This window comes from Anser cygnoides, chromosome 18 (assembly GCF_040182565.1).
Source record: "Anser cygnoides isolate HZ-2024a breed goose chromosome 18, Taihu_goose_T2T_genome, whole genome shotgun sequence".
NCBI classification, from domain to species: domain Eukaryota; kingdom Metazoa; phylum Chordata; class Aves; order Anseriformes; family Anatidae; genus Anser; species Anser cygnoides.
In genome coordinates, this window is record NC_089890.1 from 1,179,803 (window position 1) to 1,196,416 (window position 16,614).

General features: G+C 54.4%; 1 protein-coding gene across 3 annotated transcripts in view; it reads right to left on the bottom strand.

Annotated features, from left to right (window-relative positions):
- Window positions 1–1,629: 1,629 nt before the first annotated feature.
- Window positions 1,630–16,614, bottom strand: part of STX1A (syntaxin 1A) — a 103,178-nt gene continuing 88,193 nt past the window's right edge. For 2 of the 3 annotated variants that reach the window (XM_048050084.2, XM_013189308.3), the window contains exons 6-10: window positions 16,203–16,311; window positions 6,880–6,953; window positions 6,062–6,199; window positions 3,399–3,509; window positions 1,630–2,696 (exon numbers count right to left, since the gene is read on the bottom strand). In XM_048050084.2, the coding sequence (XP_047906041.1) occupies window positions 2,619–2,696; window positions 3,399–3,509; window positions 6,062–6,199; window positions 6,880–6,953; window positions 16,203–16,311 (510 nt within the window). In that variant the 3' untranslated portion in view covers window positions 1,630–2,618. Of the gene's footprint in view, window positions 2,697–3,398; window positions 3,614–6,061; window positions 6,200–6,879; window positions 6,954–16,202; window positions 16,312–16,614 lie in introns of those variants that run through there. The other variant, XM_066979399.1, reaches the window with a different exon arrangement.

Genomic DNA, 16,614 nt, shown 5'->3' on the forward strand with positions numbered 1-16,614 from the left:
GCCATCACTGCCTGCACGATCCCAGCAAAGCGCCAGTGGCAAAACCACAGTGCCGTCTGGCTCCTGCTGCTGGCAGTGGTGGTATCGACAAGGCGCAAGTGTCAGTAACCACACCACTGCTGTTCTTGGCTTTGTGCCTTGACGGGGGTGGGCACTGACGTCATCTGAGCTTGTACCACAGAAACCATTTCTTGGAAGAAGAAAAAAAGTCCCCTTGTGCTAGCAGTGGGCATTGCTGCGGGGTCAGAGCCTGAGATGAACTTTCTTGCCTGCCTGCCTAGGAGTAGCCCTACCAGTAGTGTTATTGCTTCCCAGAGGAGGGGGCCTAGTGCTCTCACTGGCTTAGCACAGCAGTGTGCAGATTGCAGTGGCAGGCACCAGCACTGGGGCAGAAGCAGCAGGCACTGTACATCACCTCCACCTCTCTCTCCTGTAGCCAGACATGCCCGTGCAGCAAGGGCTACGCCAGTGCCTGCTTCCTACCCTGGAGGGGTCTCCAGAGCCTGCCTGCCTCTGCTTGCAGGGGTCCCAGTGCCCCAAGCCATTGTGTGCACACAGGCTGCAGTGGTGTGGCTAATATTAGATGTCACAGGACTGTGGAAGAAGGGGACTGTGGTCTTGGATGTTCTCATGGCCACAGGTGCTGAGGGCTTGGGCTGGGCAGGATGGGGGACTGGGCTGGACACGCTCCCCAACAGTGACTGAATGCAAGCAGGGTTGTGTTGTGGGACCTTTGGTAATAGTGACAGGGAGGGCTGTGCTCAGGGAAAGCAGGACTGTGTCCTGGCTACAGCCTGCTGCCCTGCACCCTACACCTGTGGGCACGCTGCACAAGGCCAGTGGCAGCGCTATACCAGCCAGGCAGGATGGCAGATTGCGGGGTGGGAGCAGGGCTCAGCTCCAACCAGGCCTGCCCTCGCCCTTCCACCCCAGCTTGCACTCCTTAGCCCTCGGGGAACATGGAGGTGGGGTGCAAGCAGCTGCCCCTGGTTGGAACGGTGAGGCAGCATGCTGCCTGCAGCTGGAGTACTCACTGCCATCAAGTGCCCCTTTTCTGCTACCAGCATCTGGGCTCATGTCCAGCCTCCACCTTGGTGCATGTCTGCAAGCTTGACACCAGCACCTACCCTGCTCGGGCTCCTCCACAGTGCTTTGGCATTTCATGGGCCAGCCAGAGCACCAGACTCTCCCAAGGAATACAAGGGCAGACCCCTGCTGTTGAACTGAGGCAGCAGCATGGAAGTAACAGGATAGTGACAACACGGCCCCTCTGAGCTGCCAGCAGGCTCAAGGCCAGCCCAGAAGTGGCTGCATCCATGCAGTAGATACAGCTGACAGCATGGGGCACCTAGGTGCTGGCACAGCAGCCCACAGTGTACAGGTGTCTCCCTGATGGCCCCGGGGAAGAGCAGGCAGCAGGACACTGCCAGGAGGAGGTGGCAGGCAGATGCTCAGACGTGGCAGAGATGGAAAGAGAGGTCAGGCCCTGCCCTGCTCAGGAGCTGGTGACAGAAAGGAGGAGAAAGAAGGCTGCTGCTCTTAGCTTGCAGGGTGTGGATGCAAGCCTTTGCTGGTCCCTGGGACTGTGACAGGAGAAAGCCCCCCCCCCCCCCCGCCTCCAGCCCCCAGCCCAAGGGTGCATATGTGGAGGAGTCAGGCTGGGTAAAGCCTTGCTCCCAGGTAAGCACCACGTGGGGCTGTGGGTGTCAGAGCTGTCCTCAAACTCTGACAGCCTAAGCCCAGGCCTGGGGACAGCAAGAGCCAGGGCCACTGTGTGCCAGAGCTGAGAACAGAACAAGGAGGATTTGGAGCAGGGCAAGCAGCCAGTGAAACTTGGTGGCCTCAAACCACCTGTGCCCTCTTGCCCTGCCAGGCCAGTACTGAGGTGCAGCACTGAGCCTCCATGTGACTGTCCCCATCCCTAAGCATCAGAGATGGCCCCAAGCAGCACCACTGGCCAGCAGCAGCAAATCCAGCCCGAGGTACCTGCACTGGGGCGAGGGCTTGCACAGGGCAGCAGGCAGCTCCACCACTAGCAGAGCAGCAGGAATGGAGCCCTGCAGCCAGGCATGGGCACGGGGAGGGCAGAGCCTGGCAGAGTGCACCCCTGGGGAAGTGCCCCATGATTGAAGCAGCCTGAGGAAAAGTGTTTTGCAAGCACGGATGTGGCTGACAGACACAAGATCTGGCTTAAGGTGATGGGAAAAGCTGGGGAAAGTTGACTGGGCTCTGTGCTCCTGAGGACCCTGCCCATCATTGGTCTCATCTTCAGGTGTCACTAACACAAACTGCCTAGCACAGGAAGAGCAGCAGTGCCCAATGGTACCTCTGTCCCCACCTGGTCCCAGCCAGCCTCTCAGGCTGGTGCAGTGATGAGAGCTCAGGTTCTCCCCAAAGGTCCCCCTCACGCCCATCACTGTCCCCTGCACCCTGCCTGCACCCCAAGGCTGGTGCTCCCTCCACACAGATGCACCGCACACACAGCATCACAAACAACCATGCATTAGAAACTGAAATGCTGCTGGGAGGCTCCGGGGGCTGCGTGGTTCGCTCCCGTGTGGCTGCAGCCCCATGGCACGCGCGGCTCCATCCATCACAAACAGTCCCGTGGGGTGAGTCTATCCGAAAATACCGCCGAAGGTGGAGGCAATCACAATACCAAGGATCACACAGCAGATGATGATCATGATCTTCTTCTGCTCGGGTGTTCCAGCACCAGCAGGGAGAGAAGGGAGAGGGGACCATGAGTGCCAAAGGCAAGCTGGACCCAAGAGCTGGGGCCTGCAATGTGCCCCATCCCTGTGTGTCTGTGGTGGGCTCTGATCAGCACCAGGGGAGCCAGACAGGCCCTGGCCGTCGCTGGGGCATGGCTGGATACCCAGGCTCCCTCTTCACTGGACTGGCAAAGCTGGTGGCCCACTAGATACCCTGAGCTGCTAGGCTGCTGCAGAGACATAGGAGCATGCTGGTAGGGCCAGGCTTGGGGAATGGGACGGGCAGCTGGCACTGCGCTTGGGGTCAGAGCTGTACCGTGCCTTTCTCTACCACCTCCACCTTGTTTTGGCAAGGGACATGGCTCCCACATCTAGCCTGGCCCATGGAATCCACCCTGTCCCTTCTCCTCCCACCAATGAGCACCCCTGCCCCATGGCTCGTTGACAGTGCTCAAGGAGCCCCCTTACAGAGCTCTGCCTCAGTCCATGTCACCAGCAGGACCCATGCTGCACCCAGCGGTGTGGGGTAAAGAAGTACATGAGTACCCACAAGGCTGCACCTTGCTGCCTGCTCCTTTGTGCGAGCAGCAAGGCAGGCAGGGGTGCCAGGCTGGGACCTGGTCCATGGACAGCGTCAGAAGTGCAGGCAGGGGAAGGTAAGACCCAGGCAGTGCCATGACTCACCCGTCTGGCTTTGCTCTGGTACTTCACTGCTTTTTTGGTGTCAGACACAGCCCGCTCCACGTAGTCCACAGAGTGTTCCACGTTGTACTCAATGCGGTCAATCATCTCACCCTGCAGAGTAGGGACAGAGCCCACACGCCCATGTGCACATACATGAGCTCCTTCCTTCCCTGCTGCTCCCCGGCACCGTGCAGACGTCACCCTGCCCAGTGGCCCTGCATGGGAGAGAGAGGGATAGTCACCTGCCTGTAGCAGGCACACAGGCACCCTGGGGTGTGGGTCCAGACCACAGGCTTTGTCCAAAGAGGGCTGGGACCTCTGTACACACCCCAGCAGAGAGGCAAGTAAGGGTCAAGTGGGTTCCCCATCCCAGTCCTGGCCTGGTGGCCACGTCTTATGTCCCAGGTGAGCATCACAGCCACAACAGGATTTGCATCATCACGGTGCTACACACTGGAGAAGCAGGAGGAACGGCAGGGGAGGGCAAAGACCATACCAGCAGCACCACGTGGGGTGCTCAGAAAGCCACAAACATGCACAGGTGACTACTTAGATCTGCACAAGCACCCTGCCAAGAGCAGAGACCCCTGAAGCAAGGCTGGTCAGTCTGGACCACTGGGTCCTGCAGGGACTCCTGCCCCACTCCTCCTCCGGGATATGGAGACATGGCCTGAGGCATCCTCACCTAGCCAACCTTCTCCCTTCTGCCCCCTCTTTACTGCCCACCAGGAGCATCTGGGTCCTACAGCAGATGGAGACTGTCTGATGGTTCATGTGAACGACAGACTTTCCAGGGGTGGGCAGAGGCTTGAACCCCAATGCCCTTCTGCACGGCACAGAGGGAATCTGGGCTGCAAAGCTGGGGATCATGGCCAGTAACTCTGCAACGCTCTTTTCTGAGCTTTAACACCTGGCAGCACCAGAGAGGACAAGCCTTGCAAGCCCAGGGATGTTACCCTCCCACCCTGGTCGAAGCACCCTGCACCATCAGGCACCCTGCTGCTCTTGTCTCATGCCTGTGATATGCTGGCCTGGGTGCTGTGCCTAAAGCTGCTGCTTCCCCTGCCCACTGGTGCCATTCCTAGGGCAGAGTAGGCAGCTGCCAGCACAGCTGTGAGTCTGGTACCCCTCTGCTCTCTGCCTTCCCTGTGCCAGCAGCTCAGAGACTACCCCCCCACCCCGGGGTGTTGCAGGATGCTGGCATGGTCTAGCAGTTACAGCAGGGCAGGAGGTCGCAAATCCTCCTAGAGTGCATCAAGCCTCCCTCACTGCTTCATGCCTCCAGTTCTCCCAGGGAAGGCTGGTAAGGGATGGTGGTGCCCCTTCCCACACAGGGACCAGCACAATGCAGTGCCCTCAGGTAACTGTGCCCACACTGCCCTGACCTGCTGGGCTGTGGGGCGGCAGCATGGGTGCTGGCTGCAGGCAAGGCCACAGCAACAGGCAGGGCCAGGGACAGTCTCAGTGGCCTGTCACCCCTTGCCTCCACCTGTGTGTGTACCATGGAGGCTGCACCACCCATGGGCCCGGTGGGGAAGCCAGACATGGCCATGTGACAGGCTGTGACAAGCAGGTCTCCCAGGAATGGTGACAACTCCTGTTGGCAGAGTGGCATAAGGAGCCCAAAGAACGTGAGGATAGGACACAGGACCTAGAGTCTCTGAACAAGGTGGAGGTGGCCCTGCATGGATTGGCACCTCCTCCCCCTTCCCCCCCCACCCCCCCCACTGGGGCCAGCCAGAGGGGACAGAAGATGCAAGGGTCCTTCTCTTGGGAGCAGCATGACGGCACTGCCAAAATCTTCTGACCCTGGGCCACCTGTCCCAGCCTGTCCCAGGAGCTGACAACCCAATGCCCTGCAGACATCAAGGGAAAACGGAGGAGACACCCAGGGCCAGGTTTGCCAGCTGGTCAAGGGCAGGCCAGACAAACACCTCCATGCCACAGCCACCCTCACCCATTTTCCAAGGGCCAGCCCTAGTGCCACACAAGAGCCACAGACATGCAGAGTGCAGCCATGCAGAGCCGAGCATGCAGCACTGGCAAGGGCCAGGCGGGGCTTTACCTGCCACTGACGTCTCCTCAGCCGCGACAGCATGGCAGGCAAGAAGGGGGGTGAGCAGAGACACCGAAGAGCATGCCCATCTGAAGGGCCATGCCCTGCAGGCTGGTGGCACAGCCTGGGGCTCCCCAAGCTCTGTCAGTGGGGCCCAGTGCTCACATGTGAGCCCACATGGGCCTCCCCAGCACTGCTCAGGCTCTGGGGAAGAAGGACCCATCCCCACCTGGTTGCCAGCCACCAGCAGGTGCTCTCCTCCAGGGCAATTCACCTCACCACCCGCCCTGAGCACACAGCAGCTCCTGCTCTGAGGCACAGGACAGATACCTCCAGCCCTGCAGAGCCCACCTCAGCCCTGCTGGGAGCCGTGTAGGTGCCAGGTGGCCAGATGCAGGTTTTCACCTCAGCACCCACCTTGGAAGGACACCAGCATGGAGGTGCTTTCATGGGCCCAGGGCTGCCCTCCCAAGCTGTCTGCTCCAGTGCCCTTCCAGTGTCCAGGCAGAGCACATCAGTTCCTCTCCAGCCTTTCCCCCTCTCCCCCGCCACCTCCCACCCCCCCCAGTGAGCTGGCATCTGGGCTATGAGCTGCAGGTGTCCCTACCTGGCTCTCCACCAGCATGGCCATGTCCATGAACATGTCATGCAGCTCTCGGATGCTGTTCTCCAGCTTGATGATCTCACTGTGCCGTGTCTCAATCTCATTCAGTGCCTGCTTGGTGATGTTTGAATCCATAATGATCTGCAAGAAGACAAGGCCAGTAAACATGCTCAGTCCTGCTTCTGTGCCCCAGATGTTGTCCCTCACCTCTGGGACCAGGGGAACCAACAGAGGTAGGAGAACGGTTTAAAAGAGAGGCATCTTCTGGGGCAATGGAGAAAATGGAGCAAGATCCTGGAAGAGCACTCTGGGGTTTGGCCTCACAGCAACCATAAGGCCATAGCCAGGCCCCATGGAGCCACACAAAAGCCTTGGAGGCTGGCGCTGGACTCAGAGGGAACACTGCAAGCCAGCACCATCTGCCTGCCCATGAGGCCACTGGGCATGGCAGGGATCTGGGCAGAGCAGGGCCTTGGTGCAAGGCAACCCTCCTTGGGGTTGTGGCTGGTGCCAGAGTGTAAAAGGCTTGGCTGCCATATAACCTCTAACCCACAAGTACCATGGAGCAGGGAGAGCCTCCAGCCATCCCAGCCAGGCAGTTTGCAGCAGCCTCCCCTCTGCCCTGCCCCAGCCCAGAGCTGCCCTTCCAGCCAGGACATAGTCCCTGCTAATGCAGCATCCTGAGCATCCTGCTGCAGTACGGGCAGTACTTGTCATTCCTGTGCTGGGAGCACATTCAACGGACAACTCCCCAAGGGACAAGGGCTGGCTTGGCTTTTAACCATGCTGGGCTTGAAGCAGGGCCGACCCATGGTGCTTACCCCAGAGGAGAAGATGGCTGGGTTGCCGCTCTCCAGCATGTCCTCCAGCTCCTCACTGGTGGTGGTCCTGCCAGCTGCAAGCAATACACATGGGTCACTTGTGAGCTCCTGTCCTGGCCACAGGTCCAGCAACCCTACCACAGGGCTCTGTTGTCTCTGTTGCATCTCCTAGAAGCAGAGCCGAGCTGCTCTTCTAGCCCTGAGAGCTCAGAGAGCTGCTACAGGGATGCTGGCCAGCCAGCATCCAGGAGGGATGGGAGAGCAGCAATCCAAGAGCAAGGATGGACTGCAGGGCTATCCTAACGAACCCTATCTCAGGACAGTCGAAGCCCACAAAGACATCCATCTCAGCAGAGCTCGCTGTCCTGACACGCCCTACTGCAGCTACTCAAAGCCTCATTAATGCCCCAAGGGTGTTTTAGCCCTCAGGGCTGCCAGAGTTTTAGCCCTGCAGCTGTTTAACAGAGAAATCAGACTCATTCCTTCTCCCACCCATTCTTGGCAGCACGCCTGGCCCCACTGTGGTACTTTCAGCCCCACGGCTCCTTTGCGGGCAATTTTCTCATCCTTTGATCACAGTTGCCTCCCACTCCCCACAGACTATTCTTCATAGCTACAGAGGTGAGACATAGTAGTCATTCTGCAGGTTACACCAGTCCTCCAGCATAAGCTACTTCAGTCTTATATGATTCTATGATTCTAATAGCCAGGTAGTACCCATGAAATTGCAGTGCTAAACAGAGACAAACACTCTGGGCAGGCTTTTACCAGGGCTGACACCTGCAGAGAAGGCAGAGTACATCCCGCTGGTGCGACCAGGAGCAGATGGGGGCAGACGGGCAGGAGTAGCTAATCATAGAAACATAGAACAGCTTGGGTTGGAAGCGACCTTGCAGATCATCTAGTTCCAAGCCCCTTGCCATGGGCAGGGATGCTACCCACTAGATCAGGTAGCCCAGTGCCTCGTCCAACCTTGTCTTGAACACCTCCAGGAACGGGGCATCCACAGCTTCTCTGGACAACCTGTTACAGGTTGCATTCGATGGGCTCAAGGAGCCCAAAATGGAGCCTGCATCCCTACCAGCGGTGTGGTAAGGAAGGACTCAGCTGAGCCAAATGGCTCAAAGGGGAGCATAATCCACAACTCATCACTTAATGGAGTAAATCTTCAAATCTGACTGCATACTGCAAGGAGACAAAATCACAAACTGAGCAGATCTTAGATATCAAGATTAAAAAGTATAATAAAGATTATAAAGAGGAAGAAAAGGGACCATATGACAAAGCAAAGAAATGCTCCACCCATAAGACGTAAGCATAAAGAACCATAGAGGGTGAGGAGCAGCAGTCTGCTCCTCCATGTTTGGTCTGCAGCCCCAAAAAGAGAGGCAACCAGAACCAGACAACGGGGATCCTCACCCTGCAGCAGAAGTTGTTCCTTAGCAGAACTGGCATGAGCTCATCCAGCAGTTCCCAGTTCCTGGAGTTGCTTGGGCAGGCATGGTTCCCTGTCCCCACATCTCCCTGCATGAACAGCAAGGACAAGCCCACAGCCCTTACATAAATGGTGGGTTTGAAATGTTTTCTCCAAGTTCTGGGCAATGTGGTCACAGGCACTCCAAAGGCTTCAGAAACCTGGGGACTGCTGAAATGCTGGGATGCCACCCTGCCTTGGCAGCCTCCGCAGGGCTGTGCTGGAGAAGCAGGAGTGGGGTTGCTCCAGGGCAGAGGCTGAGACAGGAGCTGGGGTGATCCCAGCACACGTGGGGCCCTCATCAACTGGGGTGCAATCCCACAGCATGAAAGCTGAGTGGTGATAACAGAGTTCAGCAGCAGTGTCAGACAAGGCAAGCCGTGAAATCAGATCTGGGGTAGCTCCAAAGAGTCCTGTCAGGAACAGCAGGAAATGGGGCTGGAGACGGGACTGGAGACAAAGCTACAATGTGGGGCCAAGGTCTATCCAGGAGACATGGCCAGAGAAGGACTGGGGACACAACTAAGACAAAGATCCAAAGTCCCAGGAGACAGGGCTGGAGACAGGTACATCTGCAGCACATCTCAGATGTGAACTGGGTGGCCCAGGCCTGATCCTATACAGCTGCAGGACCCGTGGGCAGAGGTGGAAGTCCTGGGCGAGGCTTGTCTTGATGACTAAGAACTGCTAGTAGCCCCCAAAGCCCTGAGAAGCTGCTGCTTTGCAGCAAGGGAACAAGTCCTCCTCCTAGCTCTGCTCACACCATGACTGGCAAATCCAAGAAGCAAAATCTTTTCTATGTAATTCTCATGGAAATTACCCATGGAAACCACATTCTGCTAGAGTCTTTCACCACTCCTGCTGACATGTTCCGACCCCCTTCCATCCTCCTGCAGGAGGGCTGGGAGCCTTGGCAATAGGCTCCACCACCTCTGCATGCTGCTCTGCCGGCATCTACCACCTCTCCTCATCCCCAGGTCTGTGAATGGTGAAGTATAAGAGGATCTCCAGGCATTCAACATCTTTCTATATCAAATGTGAGCTCAGTGAAGCCTGTTCGGTAACTACAGGTCAGGGCTTAACTCTGCAATCTGTGTGCTCACAGGTCTGAAGGAGTTGTGTAATGCCAATGTGCCCTTGGGTTGAAACATCATCCCCACCTTCCACAAGCTCCTGGAAGGGCTCCACAGCCTGTTTCCAGTCACTGCTTCAAGTTTTACAACCACCAAGGGCAACCCATGACACCCCCTTCCCAGCCCCGCAGGCCCTTTCTGCCACACTGACCGTCCCACTGCCATGCGCCATGACTGATGGAAGAACCTGCTCCATTGGAGGAAACTCAAATAAATAAATAAATAAATAAATAAAATTTTTTAAAAATGTCCTTTTCTGCCTGAACCAGGCCCCTGGCTTGGTTCAGCAGAGGAGACAGCAGCATGATGCAAGGAATGGCTGCTGCCAACAGCCTTGGAGGACAAGAAGCTCAGAGCAGCGTGTGGAGAGCTGGAAGCAGCAGAGTTGCTGATCCTGCCCATCTCAGTGGGCGAAGCTGAGTCCTGTGTTCCGCTGCTGGTGGTTCTTCATGTTGTGCAAGTGCCATCAATCAGAGAAAAGTCTTTGTAATTGCAAACAAAACTACCTCCAAACAAAACTTTCCATAACTCCAAAGAACAAGCCAAAAGCTTTTTTGCTTTGGCAACTGGAAAATTTCTGGCAGCCAGAGATTTCTGAAGATTCATATAAATCAGGGCAAGTTATCAAGCTTTCCAAAAAGACATCTCTGAGGACAAAAGCTCTGCAAGCGTTTTTCTAGCTTTGGTGGAAGATCATCCAGAGCCTGCTTGTGACAAGCATGACGCAGCTTCAGCCTGCAAAGATACCTGTGTCCGACACACAACCCCAGAGCCAAAGGACCTAATTTCTTAATCAAAACATCTGACTTTTGTCAGATCTTGTCTTGTGTTTGAATTAATACATTCCTTTTACTGCACCAGAAAGATGAATTGGGTCATGTAACAGGGCTTGGTTTGCAGAAAGTCATGATGGCTTCTCTGGCTGTTATTGGCTCCTTGCTCATGGCTGCCCTAGACCCAGGAAGGCAAAACAAGGGTTGGAACAGCACATATTTACTAACCCTCATGTTGATTACGCTCAACACTGAGCAGTCACTGGCACAGTGACAAAGAGGAGTGTGCTGAGTACGGTGCATCTCAAGGACCCACTGCTCTGTCCCATTCAAGCCCTGAAGAAAGCCCTGAGGACAAGCAGCAGTATCAGCTCCAGGGGTTGCAGCGTCTTGCAGGCAGAGACAGTACAGAATGCAGGATATGTGTTTTTGCCCTGTCTCTCACTGTCTCCTTGCTGTCCCATTCCCCTCTTGCAAAGCACAGGGCAGGTAAAGGCCCCGAAGCATTCAAGGCAAAGAATGAGAGCACAGACATCATGTGGGTTAACAAGGAGCCCGGCAGTGCAGGCTTGACCAAGGGATGTAGCTGGTCAGCAAGAGTTTGCTTTAATGTTAAGACGAAGCATGAGGCCTGGAGGCTACATCTTGCCCACACCATGCAGCACAACAGTCACCAAAGACTTCCAGGGAAGTCTTCTGGGGTCCTGCAAGTCCACTGCCTTCTGGCTAGGTTTCATGGTTTGGAAGGCTATTGTTACATCTTCAACAGCAACAAAACCAGATAAATGTGTGTCAGATACCTGACAGATCCATTGTCCGTCCACATTACCACAAAATTACTGCATAACCACAAATGGGAATGAAAGTGCTGAGTCAATGGAAAGTGCCTATAAAGCGGGAAGAGCCCAGGAGAAAATCCATGCCCTGAAATTTGGCAAAATACTGGAAAATCATGACCACTGGTCCTCTGCCTCCCTAGAGAGCTCCAGAATGCATCTTCCTCTCACTTGGCATCTTTAGAAATTAAAGCTTTCCTGAGGAGAAAAACCTCTGAGAGTTGTCAACAGACAAAGCAGCATAGAGCACTGCTGGGGACTATGAAACAGAGGGAGAAACAAACTCAGCCCTTAGCTGGAAAGGAGAGAATGGCACAGGACAGGTCATGAAGCTCTGGGACAGGCAGAGACATGAAGCCATTAAGGAGACTTGCCACCAAACTCCCCTCAATGGCACTGCAGAGGCTGTGGCCCTGTGAGGGCCACATGGATCAACTAGCTTCCCAGAGAGGGGGCAGGAGCAGCTCCCTCTGGGGTGTGCAGGGATTTGGGGAAGCTCCATGGGGAAGGTGCTGGTACCGCAGCTTGCACTGGTCACACAGCCCATGCAAAACATCAGTTTGCAGAGTTCTGCACATCGCGCTCTCTATAAATAGGAAAGACTTCCAGGTAGGTGCCTCTGGAAGTCCAACATGCCACAGCTGCATTAACTGTAACAAGTCAGCTGTGCTCACAGCATCCCTCCTCCCCAGCATCAAGGCTGCACAAGCACACACAGAATGACACTAGGGCTCAGGCTGGACATAGAGAGAACCAGACACCTTCCCTGGAGGCTGGGATCCTCTGTCTGGATCAGACTTCCATGCTCCCTGTAGATACAAATCTATACAACTCCCACGGGGATGGATAACGCTGTCATGTCTATCTGTGCATGCAGAGGCAGCAAGTGCTGGGGACCCAGCCCACTTGGCTGTCCCCCAGCATAGACAGGTCTAGCCCCGGCAGCAGTGGTATTGAGGGGAGCAGACTTCAGCTGTAAAAGCCTGAGCAGGATGTCACAAACTGCTACCTGGATCCCTGCCCTGTGACCCCTTCTGCTCCGACAGGAAAGGCTGCAGGTGCCAGCTTCCAGAGCTGTGTAGGCATTTTGACCCAAGAGCACCTTTGTAGGGTAGACAAATGAGTGGTAAGTTGTGAGATGGAAGTGCCACAGGAATCCCATGTGAATCTGTTCAGGCTCCCACGCAGTGTTATGCATGCAGCTGCTCCTGCCCTGCCAACCCACCGGCACACATGGGGAGCACCGTGGCCTTTCGGGCTGCTCAGGGCTACTCAAAGGAGCCACGTGGGCTGGACCAGCCCCGGGCTGTCCAAGATCATGGGCAGTTCATGAAGCATCTACAGCTTGCACTTCTGCACATCAATTAACCCAGTCTCACATAGTGGGGTGGGGGCTGATTAGTTCTCTCAGTGCCTTTGGAGACAACGGATTCTTTATTTTTGGATCCTCAGTCTCCCACATAACTCAATTGTTCATAAAAAACAGTCTCTGTGCAGCACCTCCATGGCATCAAAGATACACAAGTGCCATAGAAAGCTCCTCCAGGCCTCAAATCCAAATTCTCTGGGATCAAAACCTAATCACTTAAGATGTCATTCCTCATAATGGCCAAAATGGAGAGAAGAAAACAAAGGAGCAACACCTCCCGTTGCATGCAGCAATGACACTCAGGCTCCAGAAAGCACTAGTGAAAGCACGGCTCCAAGTAGCATCCGCGGGGATGCCACAGGGGGGAGGCACATCCCAGCAAGAGGTGATTGAGCAAGAACAGCCACCAAGGATCTGTCCAGCACTCAGCAACCTGAGGACACTGCATGCCTCCTATGATGTCCTCTGTCTTGGTGTGCTTGGAAGTAGAGTGAGTGGGTAGGGGAAAAGGGGACAACTGTTAGGACTAGAACAGAAGCAGTGAGAGGAGAGGATACCCACTTAACCAAGTCAGACTCAGGGGCTCAGCACACACTTCATGTGCAAGGTGACAGTAAGGACCAGAGGCATAACCTCTGGCATGCACAAGGTGCCTACACAAGGAAAAGAGGCAGGTCCTGAGGTCCTGAGGGGGCTGTGAAGAGCCCCAGGGGTTCACCAATTAGTTGCTCTTTGTGAAAAACAGCATCGCCCATGCCTATGACCCATTGCCCATGAAAGTGTCATGGCAGTTTTCCTACATCATCATTTCTTCTGCAACAAGCACATTCTGAGCTTTTCCCACTCATGATGTCCCTGCTGACCCTGTCCCCAAACTTCACTCATCACCATGTCCCATCCAGCCATGCCACTTCCAGCACCAGAAAGGAAGAGTATTCCTCTGCAGACAGCAGCACTTCAGCAGAGAGCTATTTCCCTGCATGCCCACTACCATCTCTGCACCACATGGAGAGGAGGCGTAAGGCTGGCACGTACAGAACAAGTGTGTCACAAACATCAGACCAGGAAAAGAAGCTGGAGTGACTATCCCATTTCCGGAGCAAAATGTAGAAGCAGTTAGGACAGAGAAGCTCACCAGCTGCCGGAAAGCCTCCCCAGAACAGCTGAAAAGTCCCTGCTCTCATACTTCCAGAACCTTAGTGATTTATTGACTTTGCTGTCAGAGCTCCCAGCACTTCCATCAGCGGAAAACGAGAGCTACGGATTTCATAGATATTTGTGCAGCCACCACTTCCCAGCTGAGCTCAGTTCAGCAGAGATGGAAAGTGCTGGCTGTTACATGCAGGGAAAAGCACAGCTCTCTGTCCAGACAGTACTCCTGACAAAACCCCAGTAAGCTTGTCACTTCTTTTTGCCAACAGGGATTTTCTGCTGTCACCAGCCAGAGGAACCAAGCTTTTGCAAAGGATTGTGCACTGGGCTGTGCACAGCACAGACCCCCATCCTCCACATGCATCTGCCTTACATCTCCGCCCCAAAAGGGAAGGCAGGTTCCTCACTGTCACTGACTAGGACACCTCCTCTGCACCCAACAACTGCACCACTGTGAGCCTTTTCCTCGTGCCCTGTCAATGCTCCGCCAGCTCTAAAGGTCAGCCCAGTTAGGATAGGCAAAGCAAAGACAAGCACTGCATAACTTAAACAGAGCAGCAGAGTCCTTCTAAAACCTGACAAACAAGAGGAAAGTTTCTTTCAGGATTCTTTCACGGTTTCTCTGCAGATGATTAAGGACCTGGCTAAATCCTTTCAAATCTCCTCTCTTAAAAGGGAGGAATAGGGATACTTTAAATTCCTGTTATGTTGTACGACACCCCTGTGGCTGGGTATCACCTACAGAATGACATTAGCTAACAAATGAGTCACAGTCAGCTGGAGCAGTGACACACATTCATCATCCTGCTTTACATTAAATGTCAAGCTCTTGTTGAGCCTCATGTCAATCAATCTTCTGTTCAGCCGGTGTGAAATATTCATCTTATCATTATACATGATAAAAAATAATCTTAACAGAGGAAAGATTTGCACAGTCAGGTCTCCTTCTGTCCTTCCACAGAAGCTACCATACCCCACTAGCATCCAGATTCACAGGCATTTGCAGCTCACGAGGGACGTTTCCACAAGTGACCTTCAAGGAAACCACGATCAGAGATCTACCTTATTATTCATGCTGAGTCTTGAAAGGAAAAAACGCTCATTTGTTTGTGAGAAAAAAATGGACTGTGCTTCAGACTTTTACATTTTAGTCACAAAAACTCATGACACGCCTCTGCCCATGAAATTATTTGCAAAATGTCTTTCAGTATCTACTCGCCCTAACTTCCCCCTTGTCTGCTTATTTCCCTAATTATGGTGGTGTTAAGGTTCTTCTTTGCTGGGAGATGACCACATTTCTCTAAAGCTAACCATGTATCACTGATTCCCCAGAATAATCACTAGTAAAGCAGATTTTGTGGGCAGACAAAGATAGATTTCTCCTCAGTGATGGGCTCTGAATTACACAGTGAAATCTTAACAAGATCCTAGTGCCACAGTGGCTAACGGCCTCAGAGTTGTCACCCGGGGCCCACCTTCAGCCAGAAGACACCACCACTGCAGAGAACGACCACCATCCTGGGTCAGGGTTGTTATAAGGGAAAATGTTGAGAGCATAAAGTGCCCACATCTCAAGAGCTCACTTGTCTGTTATTATATATATTTCATTATACCTGAAATGAAAACCGCCCAGAGGAAAGTCAAGCACTGCTGCTACCTGGGCAGGGACTGATGCCCCAGATATATGTGGGAGTCAGGAACTCCCAAAAGCCTGTTGGAGTTCAAAATTAGCTGCAAACAAGAGAGAGAGAAATTTTTCTCTCTGTGCTCTCTGCGGTCTCCATGCAGCATTTAAGAAAACCTTGGGAGTTTTTGTGCTTTGCAGGATGCAGGCACACCTTGCCAGCCCTGCAGGCAAAGCAATGCTCTCAGTGCCTGGAGCAGAGGTGCCACGCACTGCAGTCTGCTTGCACCGTTGGGAGGAATGACAGCATCCAGGACAACACCCACCTTGTGCAGACGCTAGATGGATGGAGCCAACTCCCCAGTAAGGCACTGCTATTTGCCTTTCTTAACCAGGGCAGCTAAATAAGTTTGATATGATTAAGCTGAAAACCCTTGGGCTGATGATGGCTCTCCTCACTGCCTGCAGCCCTCATGTGCTCCTGCCAGAGCCCAGCAGTGCATGAGGCTTGCTGCCAGCTGTCTTAAGTGCCCACAGCAGCAGCATGCATGGCCAACCTGGGGTGCTTCAGAGCTGTGCTGGGTGTGCAGTGAGCAGCATCCTGCAGTGAGGTATGAGCACAAATCCAGATGTGATGAAAACCCAAACAGCAGAAGTGCCCAGCCATGTTGGCTGTAGGGACTGCACAGGTGTGGGAATCACTGGTTCCTCAGCACTGGTGGGCACACCAGCATTACTGACTACATTTTTAACAATGAAACACAGCAAAATACAAGGGACTGTCACTTGTCTCCCCTGTAGCAGGAGCACATTCCAGCCACTCCTGAGTGCACGCACAGTCCACGGGTACCTGGGTTTGGACACAGAAGTGTGCGCAGGTGTGGGCACCTCTGGCTCTGCCACAGATAGCGCAGGGTGCAGCCCCTGGCCGCCCAGCTGTACTCCCTACTGCATTTACTCACTGATCTCCAGCTGTCTCTGAATCCTGCCCTTGCAGCGCTCCCGGTAGTCAGTCTGCGTGGCGTTGTACTCAGACATCACTTCTACGAACTTGCGCGACAGCGTTGAGTGCTGCAGAGGGAAGAGCAACAGAGCAGGTTCAGAACCTGGCTGCTTCCAGCATCCAAACACCACTTCCAGCCTGGCGGCCGCTCTCAAACTACAAGAGAATTCAAGGTGGACAACAGTGCACGACAAGGCTAGGACTGACCCTGAACCCTGCACCCCAGTCCAGGGTTTTCTCTCAGCCTCCAGGGTTCACGGGGGGTTGTGGCAGGCAGCAGAACCCTCGAGGCCAACACAGGTGCCTGGGCCAATCCCATGGTAGCTAGCTGGCAGGGGACATCTGCCAACAGATAGCAGCACTGGAGCTGG